Source organism: Manis javanica, chromosome 6 (assembly GCF_040802235.1).
Source record: "Manis javanica isolate MJ-LG chromosome 6, MJ_LKY, whole genome shotgun sequence".
Classification (NCBI taxonomy): domain Eukaryota; kingdom Metazoa; phylum Chordata; class Mammalia; order Pholidota; family Manidae; genus Manis; species Manis javanica.
Window position 1 is genome coordinate 22309183 of NC_133161.1, and position 20506 is coordinate 22329688.

Consider the following 20506-nt stretch of genomic DNA (forward strand, 5'->3'; position numbering starts at 1 on the left):
ACTGGGTCATATGGTAACTCTATATTTAATCTTTTTAGGATTGCCAGACTGTTTTGCAAAGCAGCTGTGCTAATTTACAACCTTACCAAGCAGGGTTCCAATTTTTCCACATTGACAATCATCATTTTTTTTTGTCATTCTAGTGAGTGTGAAGTGGTATCTTATTATGGTTTTGATTTGCATTTCTCTGATGACCAATGAAGTTCAGCATCTTTTCATGTGTATTTTCGTATCTTCTTTGTTTTTAGACTGTAAACACCATGAGGGCAGAGACCAAAGTGGTCTTATTAAAGCTTTTCTAAAAATTAATTAGGTAACCACAATATCAAGCTTTTCTTTTTTTGTCTAAAATTATAACTGCAATAACAGTTTTCATTATAATGTTGGCAGTTAAAGTCCCTTCACAATAGCCAATTCAGAAACAAACTAGTACACAGGATGATAGGGGTTATACTATTTAACAGGCTTTGGAGTGAAACTGATTTGGATCGAAATCCTTACTTTCATTTAAGAACTGTGTGTCTCTGATTACATTACCTACTTCTTATTCTGTAAAATGGGGATTTAGTTGGTATAGTTAACAGGATTGAAGGGGATCTTTTTAACTACAATACCTTACACATTTTAAGCGTTCACCAAATAGTAGCACTTGTTATTATTACAAAGGAGTAACAGCAATGTTGGGAAATCCTTTGACATATCTTTCGCTCTAAATTTCTTCATAGGTTCCAAGATTTCTTTCCTTTTCTTTCTTTCTTTTCTTTTTTTGTGAATTGAGAATTGTTACACCATTGATTTTTTTTTGGTATCATTAATCTACAATTACATGAGAAACATTATGTTTCCTAGACTCCCCCCATCACCAAGTCCCCCCCACAAACCCCATTACAGTCACTGTCCATCAGCATAGTAAGATGCTGTAGAATAACTAACTACTTGTCCTCTCTGTGTTGCACAGCCCTCCTGTGCCCCCCACCTCATTATACATGCTAATCATAATGCCCTCTTTCTCCCCCCTCTTCCCACCCATCCTCCCCAGTCCCTTTCCCTTTGGTAACTGCTAGTCCATTCTTGGGTTCTGTGATTCTGTTGCTGTTTTGTTCCTTAAGTTTTTTCTTTGTTCTTATTCTCCACATATGAGTGAAATCATTTGGTACTTGTCTTTCTCTGCCTGGCTTATTTCACTGAGCATAATACCCTCTAGCTCCATCCATGTTGTTGCAAATGGTAGGATTTGTTTTCTTCTTATGGCTGAATAATATTCCATTGTGTGTATGTACCACATCTTCTTTATCCATTCATCTACTGATGAACACTTAGGTTGCTTCCATTTCTTGGCTATTGTAAATAGTGCTGCGATAAACATAGGGGTGCATCTATCTTTTTCAAACTGGGCTGCTGCATTCTTAGGGTAAATTCCTAGAAGTGGAATTTCTGGGTCAAATGGTATTTCTATTTTGAGCTTTTTGAGGAACCTCCATACTGCTTTCCACAATTACACCATTGATTTTTTTATTCAGAAAGGCATATACAAAAATACAGTTCAATGTGGGAATTACCCTAAAGACGTATGCAAATACTTTGGAGTTCAGTGTCTCCAGCTATAGAATGAAATATCCTTTTGGATGTTAAGAATCTAGGAGAAAAGAGGGGGGGATAATCAGGGATTCTAGGCATTCTGGATTTATTCAATGTGGCACTTATTTAGGTTTGTGCAATAGTTATTTGATCATGTGTCTTTCTTTTCCACTGGAGTTTCCATAAAAAACCTTTCCTAAATCAATCTCGATTTTCACAACAGTGGACACTCAATGGATGGTTTAATTGACCGGCTTTGTCCACAGGGATCAGAAAGGATTCTCTGAAGAGAATGGATAAATCGGAAGCGGGAGGAAAGACATAGAATCCATTGCCAAGGAGAGGAAAGCGGCTCAGGTATGGTGCACACGTTAGCCCTAAAGCTCCAGTCCTGCCCCGGACCAAGGCAGTCCTGCCCCCGACGCAAGCTTCTTCCCTGCCCCGGACCAAGGCAGGCCACTTCCGGGAGGGGGCGGGGAGACAAGAGGAGGCGTGCCGGGAAGCCGTTTGCACTGCACCAGGCGGAAGCGTGCCGAAGTTATCTGTGCTACAGCTTCCGGTCCGGGTTATCGCGGCTCAGGTACACTACGTGAATGGTGTCGCGCTGATACAGACTTTTGAGTGGAAGTCAGCGGGTGAGGAAGCGAGCACCAACGTCTGGACTCAGAAGTTTGGACTCAGTGGAAGGATCGGAGAAAAAGCCAGGAACCCGCATACGATCTAACCTCTGTTTCCGAGGGGGCAACTTCCACGGGTAACTCCTCTACCCTAGTAACGGCCAAAGAGGAGATGGCGCCAGTCTGGGAGCGGCCGTGGCCAACACAGTAAGGAAGTGTAAAGGCGGAGCAACCGGAGAAGCCTCGAGAGAAGAGCCAGAGCTATCGCTGCCGCCGCCACCAACACCACCACCATGGAAGGGACAAAGCCGACATTGCAGCTCGTATACCAGGCAGTGCAGGCGCTTTACCACGACCCAGATCCCAGCGGAAAAGAGCGCGCCTCGTTTTGGCTTGGGGAACTGCAACGTTCGGTGAGGGGCCCAGAGTGGCCGTTTGGCGCCGCGGGGCAAGGGAGGGGTGGGACCTAGGCTCGAGCTAGAGCTTGAGCCTCGCGGTTAGCCTCGTGAGGTTCTCCTTAGGAAGGAGCTGCTACCACGGGGTGGGGCTGCGAAGCTACATCTATCTGCGCCGCTCTTTGGGAACTAGTCGCTGCTAGTCGGTCGCGAACTGGCCCTTTCCCCACCCCGTAGAATCTAATTTGTAGGTCCTGTACTTCTCGCTTGTGGCATCGATCTGGTCCTATTTTAAGTTTTACTCTTGCTACTTTTCAGACCCTGTCTTTTCCGTTTTGTCTTCCTTCAGCCAAGTTCTTTCCCTGCCTTATTCTAAGCTTCCACATTAGGATGCTTTTTATCAGTCTCCCCTCGACGTCCAAGCGTTGGTGTCCGGGAGTTCCTTCCCAGCTGTAGCTTTACACTTCACTGTTCGTTGCTGACTTTTCACTCAAGTTTCAAGTCCATTATTCTCAAAACTTCTCCAGTTTCTAGATTTTCTTTTATTAAGGTATCATTGATACACACTCTTACGAAGGTATCATATGAAAAACATTGTGGTTACTACATTCACCCATATTATCAAGTCCTCCCCATACCCCATTGAAGTCACTGTCCATCAGTGTAGTAAGATGCCACAGAGGCACTACTTGTCTTCTCTGTGCTACACTGTCTTCCCCGTGACCCCACCCCACCCCCAAGCACCATGTGTACCAATCATAATAGCCCTCAATCCCCTTCCCCCACCCTACCCCTTTGGTAACCGCTAGTCCCTTCTTGGAGTCAGGTTTCTAGATTCTTACGCATGTTAATTTTCCTCATGTTTTGGAGTGCAACATAATTTTAAGAAAAACAGCAATTCTGGTTTCAGACAATCTTTGCAGTTCTTACTGTGCTGCATATTGTTTCTGTAACCTACGTTTCCCCTGACTTTTAGGCTCTTTATAAAATACAGGTATCGTAGCTGCCTTGATTATTCCATATAACTGTGTGAGCATCCAGTGAATGTTTTAATTTCAACATATTATACCTATTGTATTTCTTCATTCTTTAATTCACATATCTTATGCAGTCTCCTCTAATTTTCATACTCACATTTTCAGTGCTTTATTTCTGTGTGAGTGTGTATACTTGGTGATCTTGCCTACTTTACTTTTATTATTTTTGCATATTATATTCCCAAGTATATTTTCATTTGCCCCTCCCTTTTCATTTCTTTTTTAAAATTCATAGCTGGTGCTTAAAGATGCTCTGTGATTTTAACCATCCCCTAGGTTGCAAGTGCCTAATCAAAATTTAAATATTTGCAGCTTTGACTATTACTCATAAAAAAATAGGAAATTCAAGTCCTGGATAATTTCATGGGAAGATAAAGGAACAAGAAAGTGCAGGCTACTCAAAATCATTCACGTATAATCTTATTTAGTGAGTAAGATCTTTGGAGCCACATGCCCCTGATCTATGTATAGTTTTCAGAGTATAAATAAGAGAAATGCTACATTATACCAAAAGTCAGTGTCCCTACTAAACATGCTTATTGTGTGTATTTTAAATCAGTATTTGAGTGCTTAGCATGTAGCAGCAACTGTGCTAAGCATTGGTATGTGGATGTGAACCAGAGAACAATTTCTGCTTGTCACATAGGATACTTGTGGTCAGATGAGTTAATGTCTACAAAGCTTAGAAAAGTTCTTGGAACCTAGACCTCAAAATATGTTAGTAATTGTTATTTAAAGGTAGTTGCTTTTCTCGCTTTCCACTGCTTTCTGTAACAACCTTACATCATTGCCATCATCATTATTATCACTATTTATAGTCAGGATCCCAACAGGAATAGATGGCACACTTCAGGATAATTTCAGGAGGGCTTTTTTTTTTTTTAAATAAAGGTACTATTTATACCTTTGCAGGTATAAGGTAGTGCCACAAGAGATAGTGTAGTAACCTGTAGTCAGATTGTTAGGCCAAAAGGGGTAGGAGAGGAAGTGGTTAGCAGACTCTCAAGGGAAGTATGGTGCTAGCTCACTTGAGTGGAGCCATAGTTTTCTGGTTGACACAGCATGAGGTGACTTTACAGGGAAGGGGGCTGGAGAAAGAAATATCTTGACCTTATTATTCTGACTTCCTCTTAGGATTCCCCCATTGGGCAAACCCAGTGGGTACCTATTGATACAGTCCATACAGTCATCATACTGAGGCAGAAAACATGGTAGAAATGGGTGAAAAAATGGACCTGGAAAATATCTAGCACAGGCACACATAATTTTTTTTTTTTTTTGAGAGGGCATCTCTCATATTTATTGATCAAATGGTTGTTAACAACGATAAAATTCTGTATAGGGGGGTCAATGCTCAAATACACAATCATTAATCCATCTCAAGCCTAATTCTCATCAGTCTCCAATCTTCTGAAGCATAACCAACAAGTTCTTATATGGTGAACGAATTCTTACATAGTGAATAAGTTCTTACATGGTGAATAGTACAAGGGCATTCATCACAGAAACTTTCGGTTTTGATCACGCATTATGATTTATAAACAATCAGGTCAGATATGAATATTCGTTTGATTTTTATACTTGATTTATATGTGGATCCCACATTTCTCCCTTTATTATTATTATTATTTTTATTTTTAATAAAATGTTGAAGTGGTAGGTAGATGCAAGATAAAGGTAGAAAACATAGTTTAGTGTTGTAAGAGAGCAATTGTAGATGATCAGGTGTGTGCCTGTACACTATGTGTTAATCCAAGCTAGACAAGGGCCTTAAAACATCCACGGATGCAGATTTCTCTCAAAACAGAGAGGGTGAGGTTCTAAGCCTCACCACTGTTGATCCCCAATCAGGCACACATAATTTTTAGGCAACGTCAGCATCTGGATTGACAGTTCAGCTAACACTCTGGCCTCTTAATTCCTTTACTTTTTTCAGATACCTGGTCACACAGTCACATCTTGGATATTGTCATTACTAAAAAGTCATCCACCCGCGTATCACTAACTCAGCTGCCTGGTCACACAGCCACACCTTGATCTTGTCATTATTAAAAAGTCACCAGCCCCTCAAATCACTAACTCAGACATTTTGCTCCGATTCCAACCTATTCTTCTTCCAGTTTGATGGCTCAGAAATCTCAACCTCATATAATATTTATTTTTTGAAATATTATGTAATTTAAATTTATCAAAATCAAAGTTTTATTTTTAAAACATAAAAATTTGATGCATTAGTTCTTTTAAGAACTTTAAAAAATTATAAAATGGAAATTCTGTAAGAAAAAGAACAGTTATATATAGGCATCCTTCTAGGGAAGATGAGGATTCAGGCTCCTTCCACTTCCTTTCATCCTGTCTAGCATAGTTATATCACCGTTTTGGTTAAATCAGTACACATGGTGAATCATGTAGCATATAAATTCAGTGGTAACAGTTAACTTTTTTGTGCAACTTCTTCTGGTGGTAATCTTTACCCTTTTTTTTTTTTTTTCATTTTTGCTTCATCTTCTACATATACATTAATTCATCCCAAACTCTCTGTAAGTGTAAATATCTTCTTGGTACGTTCAAACTGGTAATCTGTTTCCCTTTTTCATGGACAGAAACCTCTCCAGAGAGCCGTCTGTTCCCCTGCTCCAATGTGGCCTGATTTTTCTCCAGATCTGTTGCATAATTATTGCTCTGGGGTCTCTTATTTAACACTATCCTAGGGTATTTCCTTCACCTTTTTCTTGTGTTGGATGTGCTGAATCCTGGATCCCATGATCTTTTCTTGGATTACTCCCTCATGTGATGCATAATAGAGAAGGGAACCTTCATCTTCTCTCTCATTATCTTTCTGTCTGTCTTTTTGCTTTGACCACTTTTACCCTGGTAGTCCTCTGATCTTTTGCCTGGGGGTTATAATATGCTGCTGGTGTCAGGTAGAAGAAAGCCCAGGGGATAGATCTCACCGCTAAGTAAGTAGGCGTTAATTTCATCTCCTATTTTCACTATGGTTTTCTTGTTCTTAGGTGAGTCTGTTGTCCAAGAGTCCAAAGCCCCTTTATTTACTTCACTCTTTGCAAAATAAACCTTGAGTCTTCTGTGATGGTGGGAAGATAGTAGCCTGCCTGCTCAGTCAGGGAAACAAGTCTAGGAGTCTAACTGCTTATACAGGTTTTGAACCCACTCCTTTGTTTCTGTTCCACCTGTGCATCTACCTTGAGGTATACCTGGTACTTCTAACTCCTGAGCTTAACTGGGATTTTGCAGCGTGAATCAGTTTGCTCCCTTGGCCTCCCCATTTTCATCCTGACCTCCCTCCCTACCCCTAGATAAATTTCAGCTTTCTCTAACTCCCTAAGACAATTAACACTCATCCATTAGCTTTCTAGTTTCCATAGAGTTTTGTTAAAGAATGTTTTCATCCTCTTTATTCTTGTGGGTCCTTCCCCCCAATTCCCGTTTAAAAAAAATGTCTTTACTCTGATTTTAGTGGATTTTTGGGAGGGACCTGAGGGCAAACACATGTGTTCAGTCAGTTTAGTTTGAGCAGAAGTCCCTGCATTAGTTCTTGAATTTCTTCAAAACCTTATTCCAGTTGACTAACCCCTACTTTTTCTATATTAGGTCTCATTTTTATCTCTCTATCCAGTTTGGATTTGAAAGTCCATCATTCTAGTCACTCTCTTAAATATACCATCAACTCTTTGGTAAAACTTTGGCATTGATGTATTCAGCTGATTTTCCTGTCAAATGTAGGTGCTTTGTGTCTCATTTTCTGTCTTCTCAGGAACCTTCATCTTCTGGTTACCCTGTGTCTCACTTGCATCTTCAGATTCCCTCTTTATTGGGTTCTTCCCACCAGCATTCAAACAGCTGGAGTATCTCCCATAGTGAGCAAATTGTTTTGGGGGGAAGGGAATGCTACCTTTGTCCGTTTTTATGATTTGATTCTTACTTACCTCTGTGCTTTTACTATTACACTTCCCAATCCTGTCTTCAAATGAAGAAACTAACCCATCTTTTCACTAACTTAAATTAACTATTAATTAACCTAAACTAACTAAATTATACTTTCTTCAAGTCTTACCTGATTTTCTTCAACCAAAAGCCATTTGCTCCCACTGAACGTGTAGAGCCCTTTAATTAATTGCACTTAACAATTTAAAAAAATCTTTTTGAAGATATTTCTTGTCTCTCCCACTAGACTATAGGATCCCTTTATTTGTTTTATAATCTTATATATACAGTTGAAGGTATAAACCATGGTTATTAAGAAAAACAGTCCAGATGCCTGACACTCAGGCCCTTAAAAGTTTGTTGAGTCAATAGAACTGTTTGTAGGCACTTCCAGAGGGACAATTGGATAACTAAAATCTTTCTGTATGAATTTCACTTGTTTTTGCTGCTTCCCTCCGCCGTATCCATGGGTAATTGAAAGTAAACAATATTGTTCAACCTCCTGTGTTGCTCTGTTTTCGGTCTTTTCATCCTTTCTTAAAAAAATGACCTTTCTGAGATAAGTTTATATTGCCTTCATTTTATACCTATAAAGACCTGGGTACAGGAAGGGGGAGGAACTTTGACTCAATAAGGCTTTCTTGAAGTAGACTAAGTAAGTCACTAAACTGTTCTATGCAGTAACAAACATAATGTTTTAATTTTCAATTTTCAGTTGACAAGGAACAGCATTTGCCTGGTATGTTAAAAAAAAGCCATTTTGAAAAATTGTTATCCTTAATTCCCTTCACTCCACACTTTACTAATCTTAGAGTCACTTAGTATAGTTCTAATGACCTGGTGACAATACATTTGGTATAAATATATAATTTGGATATGGCTCAGCCCATGCTATAAGTTAGCATCCTTTTTTCTTTGTTTAATATTTGTATAAAACAGCTATTTTCTGAATCTATATAGGTTACTCTAAACTTTTTTTCCACCAAAATTCTTGGAAACAACCTGAAGTCATGGTTTTGTTTTATGTGATAGGCGGGTATCACTGAATCTTCAAAGTGCTTTAAAAGGAAATTACTTTGAGACAGGAGACAGATCTTAAGGGAAGCCTAACAATGGGCTGTTCTGAACACTTAGTATTTCATTTCTCCACCTCCAGTAATCAAAATTAGTAGACAGTATAGAAAGCAATGGAAGGAAAGACCATCTCTTTGCAGGACTAATGAATTATCCTACTTACTTGTTTTAAGTTTGTAGTTTAGTTTATAAAGAGGAGACTGCTTTTACAGAGATAGTCTGTGGATTAGAAGTTACCTCAAAAGTTTTATGGTTCAATCTGGAAACTGAAAAGAAAAGCATAAATCAGATGAAATCAAATCATGCTTTGATGGACTAAGTTGGCATTATTATACTTTGTCACATATTCTTGGGAATTTTCTTCTAAATATCATATAAGGAAGGTCATGGGCCATGAAATATTAGCTTCAAACTTCTTTCCTAACCATTTTCCTCTTTGGAATTTTTTGACCCATTAGCCTAGGTCTAAAACCTAGAGTCCTTTGATTTTTCTCTAACAGTTGCAGTCATTGATTTTATTTATCCAAAAATCTAGGCATTTTTATATGCATACGCTCTCATCTCCCAGTCAAGAGATCCTTAGAGCATAACATCCTTTTGAAAGGAAAGCTTTATAGAAAATAGAAAATGTTCCAATACAACTTCTGTGTATCAGTTAGTTCAGTGAATATAGGAATACTGGATGCCTTGTGTTGCTGGAAACTGGGAATGTATAAGCAAATGATAAAAACCAAAGACCTTTGTCCCAGAGTTTGCCAGTCTGGCTGTGTCATCTAATGTTAGCCATTAAACAGGTGGCTGTTGTAACTATTTACACTAAAATTAATTAAAATAAAAGTTAAAATCAGTTATTTATTTACACTGCCACATTCCAAGTCTTAGACAGTGCAGATACTGATATTTTATGTCGTCGGTGTATTGGAGCCTGAAAATGAGAATTTGTGATGGTATTTCCGTTGGTATGGTGGTCTGTTATCTGGTGGCATCCATCATGTTTAGATTAGTTTATTTCTTGTCTTCCCAAGTGTTGGCCTAGAATTGATGGTTTTGGTTCAGGGTATAAAATAAGCAGGACACTGCTGCATTTTCTAATTACAATACAGTTTTCTTCCAAAGCCTTTCAAGTATTTTTAAGTCTTTCATGTTAATTGCACTGATGTTTATGAGGAAAATAGAAAACAGGTTTTATAGACTTTTTATTATGGTAAAATATTTATAATACAGAATTTACTATTTAAACATTTTTAGGTATACAGTTGAATTGCATTACGTACATTCAAATGTTGTGCAACCATCACTACCCTCCATCTCTAGAACCTTTTAATCTTCCCAAACTAAAACTCTGTACCTGTTAAACAATAACCCTCCATTCCCTCCTCACTCCAGCTCCAGACAGCCACTATTATACTTTTTGTTTCAATGAATTTGACTGCTCCAGGTACCTTATATAAGTAGAATCACACAATAGTTGTCCCTTTTGTGTCTGGCTTATTTCACTTAGTAAAATGTCTTCAGGGTTCATCCATGTTGTGCCATGTGTCAGAATTTCATTTTTTTTAATTGCTGTAAAATATATATAAAATTTACCCTTTTAACCATTTTTAAGTGTACAGTTCATTGGCTTTAAGTACTTCACATTGTTGTACAACCCATCATGACTATCCATCCCCAGAACTTTTTTCATCTTGTAAAACTGAAACTCTGTACCCATTAAATACAGTTAATTCCCCATTTATTCCTCTCTGCAGCCCCTAGCAACCACCATTCTACTTTTGGTCTCAGATTTTGAATTTGATTACTCAGGTATCTCATGTAAGTAGTTGTCCTTTTGTGACTGGCTTATTCATTTAGCATGATGTCCTCAGGGCTTATCCATGGTGTACCATGTGTCAAAATTTCATCCCTTTTTAAGGCTGAATAATAATGTGTGTAGCACATTTTGTTTATCCATTCATCTGTCAATGAACACTTGGGTTGCTTCCACCTCTTGGCTTCTGTGAGTAATGTTACCCTGCTTTCAGTTCTAACAAGTATATATCCAGAAGGGGAATTGCTGGATCATATGGTAATTCTGTTTTGAGGAACTGCCGTACTGTTTTCCAAATTTTATAGAATTTTAAGCTCTGTTGAACTGAAAAACAAATTTAATTCATAGGAAGTTGAGATGGCACAGATTATCTCTCCTGTATTTTCCTAGCTAGCTGGTACCCTGGTACTGAAATATTACCATAGAGTGTTTTACTGCTGTACTGGTGAAGACCCAGAGAGCAGCTTTATTTCTCTTTACTGAAGTTCACAGTATTGATAAAGGAGGTAATTTTGTAGTACTTGGCATGCAGAATCCCTTAAAAGTGCTGACTTAATTTTCATCTTTTTGGTAGAGTTCCCAAAATGAAAATATTATGAAACTCTTTCTTTTTTCTCTTGGTAAGAAATTTTCTGTTAATAGTTTACATTATGGTTTTTACTTATTTATTTCTCAAGCTAGTAGCACAGTTCTTTTCAGTTTTTTCTCTGTAGTAATTGTTTGCTTATATTTTCTGTCTCAGCCATAGTGTGGTATCATGTGAACAGATAGCCCCAAAGCAGAACAGTATACTTGGAACTAGCCTTGAAAATACATGTTTTTACATCAGCATTCAGAGTTCCCTAACACTTCAGTGCATTTTTTTTTTTTTTACAATACTTAAGCTAGACATCTCACATTTCTAATAAAGTCGAAAAACTTGAATCTTGAACATGGAGTTAACGTAAGCTTAATATTCTCATTCCTTTGATCTATATGAATTGTTATAAAACTTGCTCAGATAGGCAGGAATAGAAAGCAGTGATTAAAGGAAATAAATTTCCTTTATTTTTGGCTTTCAGGAATCCCTCACACTGGCTGCCATTTGCTTCAAATGAAAAGGTTTCAAGCTTGGCATTTTCTACTTAGAAAACAGAGTGGCCTAGTATAATTGTGAGGACTACAGTGAAGTGATTACCAACAAATGCCTACTTTACTGACTCCAAGCCCAAGTTGATTTTATGGATCCAAGTTTATTTATCTTTTCTCGGGGCCACTCTTGAGGTTAATATTCATGTGCAAAGGTGACTGAGGGTTATTAATTTGGATAGGGATTCTTTACACTTGTAATGAAAAATTTTGGCAAGATTTCTCAGTACCATATTATGGGTGACTGATAACTACAGATTTGAGCCAAAATTCCTTTGACAGAAATCTTATGGCATCCGATTGTTTGAAAATGCTTGTCCCAGAAACACTCGGGTGTCATCAGACATTGAGGAGACCACCATGTGCAGTGCTGTTGTTTGGTCTTTCCTGATTCCTCTCACTGAGATCGTGCTAGAACAATGTATATGGGCACTGCAGTCTTCCACAGTTGACTTAAAGAGTGTTGAAGTATTTCTCCTGGATTCCAGCAGCTTATGATGTTTTAAAGAATTATTTTTAGCCAAGAATCTTTTCCCTCTGTTAAGAAAAATATCAACCTTTTAATTAGCCATTTAGTTATTATGGAGATGGTTGTGAAAATGTTAAGTTGGCTATACTTGTCTCTATAAATGAGCTTTTTTGCTTCTAGAAAAATTATACAAGGGTATTATGAGAGCTTACATGGGACTTGATGATTATTTTTTGTTTACAGTGCTTTTGGAAGTGGGAGTTGTTCGCTCCTTACTGCTGGTGAAGGTTAATACCTACTGTTTCATTTCTTCATGGTTTCTGTATTTCAAGCCACCTTGCAAAATGTTATTTTAAAAAATACCATTTTAGGTAGTGACGGTAATCTCTTGAGTCCCATAGCTTATAGTTCTTCTTAGTCTTCCTCAAACCATTTTCTTTCCCTGCTACAAAAACCACCAGATCTAGCAGTTTGTCTTAAATTTGTAAAATTCTCATAAAGGATTAGATACAAAAACTTAAGATAGTTTACTGATTTTAAAAATTACTTTCTATTTCAGGTAAGTTGGCCTTGTTCTTTCTTTACCTATCTCATGAAAATGACTGTTCCTAATTTGGAAAACTGATTTTTTAGCTCTATACCACATTGTTAGAGGGCATGTGTCTAAAACTTTGCACTGTTTGGTAGGTTTTTTTTTTAAAGGAGTTGTTTTCATTCTGTGCTCTGAAGTAGTCTCTCCTTCTTCTAATAAATATATTTTATTAAAGTTATTTTATTATTTAAGTTAAATATAACTATAAATCTGAAAATATAATGCAACATTTATTTAATATATCATTCACTAATTGAAATGCTTTAAAAAGTACAGTAACCTGGCACTTTCACTTTTCAAATCTCAGTGAAATATTTCTATTTCCAGAACCTCTTCTTTTTGCCAGAGTTCCTCTCTCTTCAGTGAGGTAATTCTGCTTAATTTGAGGAGTTTTTGTATAGGATTAACTAGCAGCCCTAATCCGCTTCTAATTCTTGGCAGCTAATGAGTCCTTAGGCCCCTATCCGGGTATGTGCTTGCATTGTTGAGGGCCTGCTCAGTTATTTTGGTTGATCCGGCAGTTTTAGAACTGTTGGTGTAGAAGTGAGTCTTGTACCACTAAAGAAAAAAAGGGGCAAGTACTTTTAGAATCTGCTGTGCAGTATAATGAAAGACTTAAAGCATGTTAGTGAAAGGATTGCTGGGCCATAGCCTGCTTCATATTCATCACATAGTCATGGAAATATCTTTTGAAAAGCCTGATATAAAGGCCTGTTCTGCTACTGCTTTGTGAAATGGAAGATTGGAATTAGATGCTTAAATGGAAAATGTTCTCTTGTTGCAGCCTCTTTGAAATGTGCTGCTAGTGGGAGCTGCAGCTTCCTCCTGCTGACTCTGAGCCCCAGGCTTCGGTTGAGATGGTCCTTTCAGAAATGTGGAGCTTAGTCCAAGCCTGGATTTCAGTGGGTAGCACCTGGCATCTGTGGCTAGAAAGTCCTATGAAGTGTAAGTGCTTTATTCTCTCCTTATAAAGAATCCCTTTTTCCTTCCTTCCTTCTTTCTATAGTTTAGCAGAGGGGAAGAACAGTGAGCAATGTACTATAGTGTCTAGGGTATTGGTTGCATTTTCTTTGTGAGTCAGTGACCAAAACAAGATTACTTGTTTTGTTGGGTGCCAATAATTCTTTAAAAACAGCCCTGGGTTTCAAACTAAAGTGATAGACTATGACCCCTTAATATATAGTATTGGCAGTATCTTGCCAGGTAATTTTTCACTGACAGTTTACTTAGTAGCTTTGTGATATTCCAGTTTGCCATGTTTCTGTAGAGTTTGCCATGTTCTTATCCCAAAGACAAATATTTGACAAAAGAGGCGCATTTGACCAGTGGGTGGGGCAGCATCAAGACAGAAAAGGATGCTTGAAATGAGAAGACAGTTCTTTCACTTTGGTTCTACTTGATATATTTGCACAAGGAGCAACTTGGGATTTTTTTTCTGCAACCAATCCTCATAGAATTGTCCTAGGCAATTCATATAGCTGCCATCTATATTTTAGCTTAGTTAAAAAATAAACTAGATAATAACATAATGAGCATGAGAAGACACAAATTTTATATTTCATTTATTTGCCTGGGGCTAAGTGCTGTTCACTTTTTTCCTCTCTCAGAAATATTTGTAGTATTTTATAGTAAACTCATTCCACAGAAGACTCCCATTTTGGGGAGATTTTAAGGTTCCCTTCATTGATATTTCTCTGAAGTTTTTAAATCTTCAGATTTTAGCTAGAAAAATATTGAGCTGCTTTTTGTTGCTAAAACAAACAAAAATGCATATTTAAAATAAATCCAAGGCTCAATCTGGGCAGGGCAAATGAAGTTCTATAAATGAGGACTCTGAATGAAATGTCAAATCCTTTCATGGTCTTTGTTTTCTTTACACATAAAGAACTGATTTATTTGGTCTCTGTTGACCATCGTCTCTGAACATTTTGGGTTCTGTTCTTAGAGTTCACTTCTAATCCAGTATTTCAGCTGCCTAGTAAAAGGACGGGCTGTATGTTTGGGAAAACAGAGAGGTGCTATAGATTTAGGAGATGATGGTGTCCTGTCATTTTGTTTCGTATTTAATAATTTAATACATACTTTATTTAAGTGCCTCTTATGGCCAAAGGATTTTGAGAGATGTGAAGATAATTAAGCTTGTTCTTTACTTTTGAAGAGTTTACAATCTGTAAGAATAGATGAACCAAAGGCCCGAGTAATTATAACACAGAGTTCTATGGTTGAGCTGTTACAGAGTCAAGGGTGCCTTGGTAATAAGGTAAAAGGATTCCTCCATTATTTTCTCCTTATCTCTGGGTTTTGGAGTTTGGGTACCATGTGTTTAGTATTTGTTTGTGTGGGTCAGGACTGCTATCTGTTGCTCTGGGCCACCTAGTCTTTAGGAGTTCCAGTGTCTACTATTCTCATTGGTGGGGCTTTCTCACTGATCCTGTTCCCCCCTGTGGCATTCATGCTCTGCCTTGCATCTCACAGGTCTTGTGCAGAATAAATTTTTATGTCCTTCCCTCTGTGGTAGGAGACTTCTGGTGGTATTGGTATAGTGTCATGGGCTCAGAACTCTCTTATGTCCTATCCTCTAGAGGAAGAACATTTTTCTTTTACTGCAGCAGCAGGGGGTCTTAACCTGTGCCTTGAAGGTGAAATGATTTGCTGCCTTCCCACACAGTTGAAGGCTTTTGTTCAGTAGGGGGGAGGGGTCCTGTCAGAGCTTTCTGTGCTTCTCTGAAGTTGAGGCTGCCCCTCTCCTCCAGGACTGTACCATCAAAGGAGATTTTCTTTGATCTCCTGCCCTACTCCCAAATTTCTCCTGAGTATTTTGTGGAGGTCTGTGGACAAGAGCCTGTAGCTAGTTGTGAACTCCCCTTGTGTCTCTGAGTCTCCCAGGGATTTTATGTGCTTGTGCTAGCTCACACCCAGCCTTTATTAGTTTGTTAATAATCTTAGCTCAATTTTTGCTACCTGGTTATCTAGTGCCCTGCATTTTTCTTACTTTGTTCTCCCACTGACGAGCTTAGCGCTTGCCTCTTGTTTTCTTGGAGAGGTCAGTTTTTACATTTCAGTCTGCTTGGTTGCTTTGAGACCTCAGCTTTCTGATGCAATTAAGAAAAGTTATTTTATAGTTTATTTGCTTTTGTTTACTGTTAACTTTAAAGCAGTGTTCTTTTTCAACTTTTTGCATATTAGGTGGACATGGAATTCCTCTCATATTGTCCATATATTTTAAACTCCACAAGATACTGCTTTATATGGTCAGTGTTCATAGAGATTTACTCACATACTTAGCCTTTCCATTACTCTTCATTCCTTTCTAATTTTCATGTTTCCATCCACAACAATTATTTTCATTTTTAATGAAGAACACTCTTTAGTATTATCTTCTTTGTGGGTCTTTTGATAATGTATGCTCCTTTCTTTAATTTTTTTGTGGTGGAGGGGTGTCTTAAAATGCCTTAATTTTGTTGCATTTTTGGAAGGATTTTTTGCTGGGTATAAAATAACCATTTGGCAGTTATTTTCTTTCAGTGCATTAAAGATACATAGCTCCCATTGTTTTTGTTGACAAGTCAGCTGTCAATCTAACTGCTGTTCCTTTTTTTCTCTAGCCTTTAAGATTTTGCTTTTGGTCTTTGATTTTTTTAGCAGTGTTCCTATGATGTGCTAAGGTCTGATTTTTTTTCTGTCCTTAAGATTTATAGAGCTTCTTAAATTTGTGTTTTTTATCAGATTTGAAATTTCTTAGCCATTATCTTTAGTGCATATGCCCCACTTTTTTCTTCTCCATCCAGGACTTCAGTTATATGTGTTTAGGCCTTTTCACTATAGCCCACATGTCACTTGGATTTTTCTCATTCTTTACCTTCTATCCTTTTTTGACTTTGTACTTTGATCTTGTTATTGACTGTTGCCCTATTTTCTAGTGTAATAATCTTTTCTTCAGTTGTCTGAACTGGTATTTAACCCTTCCATTGGTTCTGAGTTTGAATTGCTGTACTTTTCAGTTGTAGAATTTCCATTTGATTCTTTTTTATAGATTCCATTTCTTAATGGAAATTCTCCAATTTGTCCTAATATATTAATCAGCAATTTGATTTTTTTCCCATCTGTTTATTTTGAAAAATTCATTGTTTGAAAGAATTTTGTAGTGAACATTGATAGACCCTTCTCAACTTGACAGTGATCCATTTTCTTTCTGTCCCTCTCTATATTCTCTCAGTGTGTATTTTTCAACCTTTTGAAAATAAATCACAGACTTTATAATGCTATACTCCTAAACATTTGACATATATCTTCTAACAGTAGGGACATTTTTCTAAAACAAACTAAAATCATTGTCACTTGTAAGATCTTATGGCATTATCAAATACACAATCATATTCAAATTTCCCTGTTTCAGTTATAGATTTTTAGCCTTTTAAAAAATGTTATTTTCTATAATCCAGGATCTAGTCAAGGATAATATATTGTTTGTTGTTCTGTCTCTTTTGTTCCCTGGGATATTTTTTTCCTTTTATGATAGTGACATTAAAAAACATAATCATTCCCCTTTTTTATCTTTGTTTTTAGTATGTCCCAGTATTTGTATTTGTCTGATTGTTTTCTCAAGATTGTATTCAGTTTAAACATTTTTTCTTGGAAGAATGCTATATGGATGATGATTGTCATTCTCAAAAATGAATCATATCAGGAGTCACATGAAGTCTGTCCCATTATTAGTGATATTAAACTTTATCACTTTGACTAAGACATCAGAGTTATTTTAGTCTGCATCTGATAATTATATCATCTAGATGGGTTATTTTTTTATTGTCTGTTTTTTTCCCTTTTGTTTAGTCTTACTTTTGTTTGATATTGGATATATAGTTTATGAAAAGTTGAATAGATAATAAATTATGTTTTCCTCCTGAGATGATTTATTTTGCTTCTGGCAGGTCTTTACAGTAAAATCAGATATCTCTTAAGAAAGGATCAAGCAGATTCTAAATTGAGTTCTTTCTTTTTGTGTGTATATATATGGTGAAATATAAGTAACATAAAATTTACCATTTTAACTGTACAGTTAAAAGTGTATTTTAAAGTGTACAGTTCAGTGGTATGAAGTGCATTCACACTGCTTTAACACCATCATCACAGTTCATGTCCAGAACATTTTCATTTTCTCCAGTTGCAACTCTGTACCCATAAAACAGTAACTCTAGGCATTCTTCTCTTCCCTCAACCCCTGGCATCCAAATTGTAACTTTGTCCCTGAATTTAACTACTATAGGTACCTCATATAAAGAGACTCATACAATATTTGTCCTTTATGGCTCATTTATTTTACTTAGCATACTGTCCTCAAGGTTTTGGTTAGTATTGACAACAATATTAAGTCTCCAATCCTTGAACACAGAATGTCTTTCCATTACTGATGTCTTTTTAAATTTCTTTCAGGAAAATTTTGTAGTTCTCAGTATACAAGCCTATTTTTTTTCCTCCTTGCTTTATTCCTGACCATTTTGTTCTTTTTGATGTTGTTAAAAGTGCAGTTGTTTTCTTAATTTCCTCTCCAGATTTTTCATTGTTACTGCATAAAAACAACTGATTTTGAGCTGTTGGCTTTGCATTTTGCAACTCTGCTGAATTCATCTATTAGTTTTAGCAGGTTTTTTGGATCTTGAGGGTTTTCTACGTATAAGATCATATCATATGTGAGCAGACATCATTTTACCTCTTTCTGTCCAATTTGGATGTCTTTTATTTCCTTTTCTTGCCTAATTACTCTGGCTAAAATTTCTAATACTGTGTTGAATAGAAGTGGTAGAAGTGGTCATCTTTGTCTTTGACCATTTGCTGTTTCTTGTACGCTTTTCATATATCGTCTTTGTTATGTAGAGATAGTTTCCTTTACCTAGTTGAGCATCTTTATCATGAAAGGGTGTTAAATTTTGTCAAGTGCTTCTTCTGAATCAATTGAGATATTTATGTGATTTTTTTCTTCATTCTGTTGATTTGATGTAATGTTTTTGATTTTTGTCTGTTGAACCATCTTTACATTCCATGAATAAATTCCACTTGGTCATGGCTTATAATCCATTAATATACTGTTGAGTTCAGTTTGCTAGGATTTTGTTGTATTTTTGCATCAGTATTTATAAGGGATCTATAGTTTTCTTATATCTTTGGCTTTGGTATCAGGCTAATGCTGGCCTCATAGAATGAATTAGGAAATATTCCCTCCTTTTCAGTTTTTTGGAAGAGTTTGAGAAGAATTGATGTTAAGTCTACTTGAAATGTTTGGTAGAATTCACCAAATTTCTTTGTTGGGAGGTTTTATTTCTGTAAAATTACTGGTAATGTCTCCACTTTCATTGTATTTCATTTCTCTCTTTTCCTAGTCAATCTAGTTAAAGGTTTGTCAATTTTGTTGATCTTTCTGCGAATCAAATCTTCGTTTTTCTATTCTCTATTTATCTTTGCTCTAATCTATATTGTTTCCTTATGCTAGCTTTGGGTTTAGTTTGTCTTTGTTTTTCTAATTTCTTAAAGTGTAAAATTAGGTTTTTAATTTGAGATTTTTTCTTCTTTCTTAATGTAAGTGTAGATAGCTATAAATTTCTTCCTTAGCACTGCTTTTGTTGCATCTTAAAAGTTTTGTTATGTTGTATTTCCTTTTTCATTTGTCTTAAGATATTTCTAATTTCCCTTCTTCAACTTATTTGTTGTTTAAGATTATATTATTTAATTTTCACATATTGTGTATTGTAGTTTTCCTACTATTCTAGTTTCACTTCATTGTGATTGAAAAAGATATTTTCTGTGATTTTAGTCTTAAATTAAGAATTGTTCTGTGGCCTAACATTATTAGGTCTGTCCTGGAGAAGTTTCATTTGTATTTGAGTAATGTCTCCTATTTCCTTTTCTGGGTCCTAGCTGAAAGTTTCCAGTATTTATTGGTGATTCTCTTCCTTGGTGGGCTTTGAGTTCATATTCCTCTCCCCAGTCTTGTATGATTGACCAAAGCTCTTTAGCTTCTTAGCCTGTAGTCTGCCTCTTTCAGATAGGCAAATAAATGCCTTGAGAGGAAAAGCAGAGCCAAATATTGGGCTGAACTCTCTGCTTTTCTATTCCCTGTCATTGGAATCTCTGGCCTCATGTTCTAGTTGTTTTGGTAGTTTTGGAGTCTTCAAACTAGTTATTTTTGGTATTTAATTCATCTTTTGTATACTTGTCTTTGGCTGGAAGATTGGTTTATATAATGCTAGCTAGTATGTTATAACCAAAGTTGGAACACCTGATAAATGCTATGAGCATGATAGCCTCAGGTTGTTTAGGGAGCATATAGGATATAAAATTAACTCCTGTGTGTTAAAAACCATCACTATGCTTTCTTTAAAAAAAAAAAACAATTTTTTACAAGAAGGATTTTATAAGAGATGCATCTTGAGTTTTGGTTATATGTCTTGGAGATCTTTCCGTATTAGGAATACAAATCCATCTTTATTTTTAAAAGCAATTAAAGGACATGTTAATAAAATATTTAAGTGTCATTAAAGGTACTTGAAAAGTAAATATTTGCATCCCTAATTCCAAGTTCTCCAGAAGGAAATTTCTTTGTTTTGTTTTGACTTTTGGTTCTACTCTTCATTTTTGGGATCTCTACGTTTAAGGAGGTTGAAATGTTTTAAGTCAGAAGTTAACCCAAAACTATACAATTTGATATTTTTTGCTAGTTTCTGCCATTAAGATGAAAGCACCACATGGCACTGCACATTCAATTAACTTCTTCAGATTAATTTAAACCTAGTGGGTTGACATTTAATTTGGGAGGAACACTTACTAGTTCAATTTAATAGATAATTTGGGATTTTTTGTTTGTTTTTTT

General features: G+C 36.5%; 1 protein-coding gene across 3 annotated transcripts in view; it reads left to right on the top strand.

The window, feature by feature from the left end:
* Window positions 1–2124: 2124 nt before the first annotated feature.
* TNPO3 (transportin 3) overlaps window positions 2125–20506 on the top strand; it is a 70434-nt gene continuing 52052 nt past the window's right edge. The window contains exons 1-2 of one of the 3 annotated variants that reach the window (XM_017670464.3): window positions 2127–2608; window positions 13427–13587. Coding sequence is in view for 1 of the 3 variants with exons in the window: in XM_017670462.3 (XP_017525951.1) it covers window positions 2489–2608 (120 nt within the window). In the remaining 2 variants the exon portion in view is untranslated. Of the gene's footprint in view, window positions 2609–13426; window positions 13588–20506 lie in introns of all 3 variants that reach the window. The other 2 variants (XR_005061662.2, XM_017670462.3) reach the window with 2 other exon arrangements.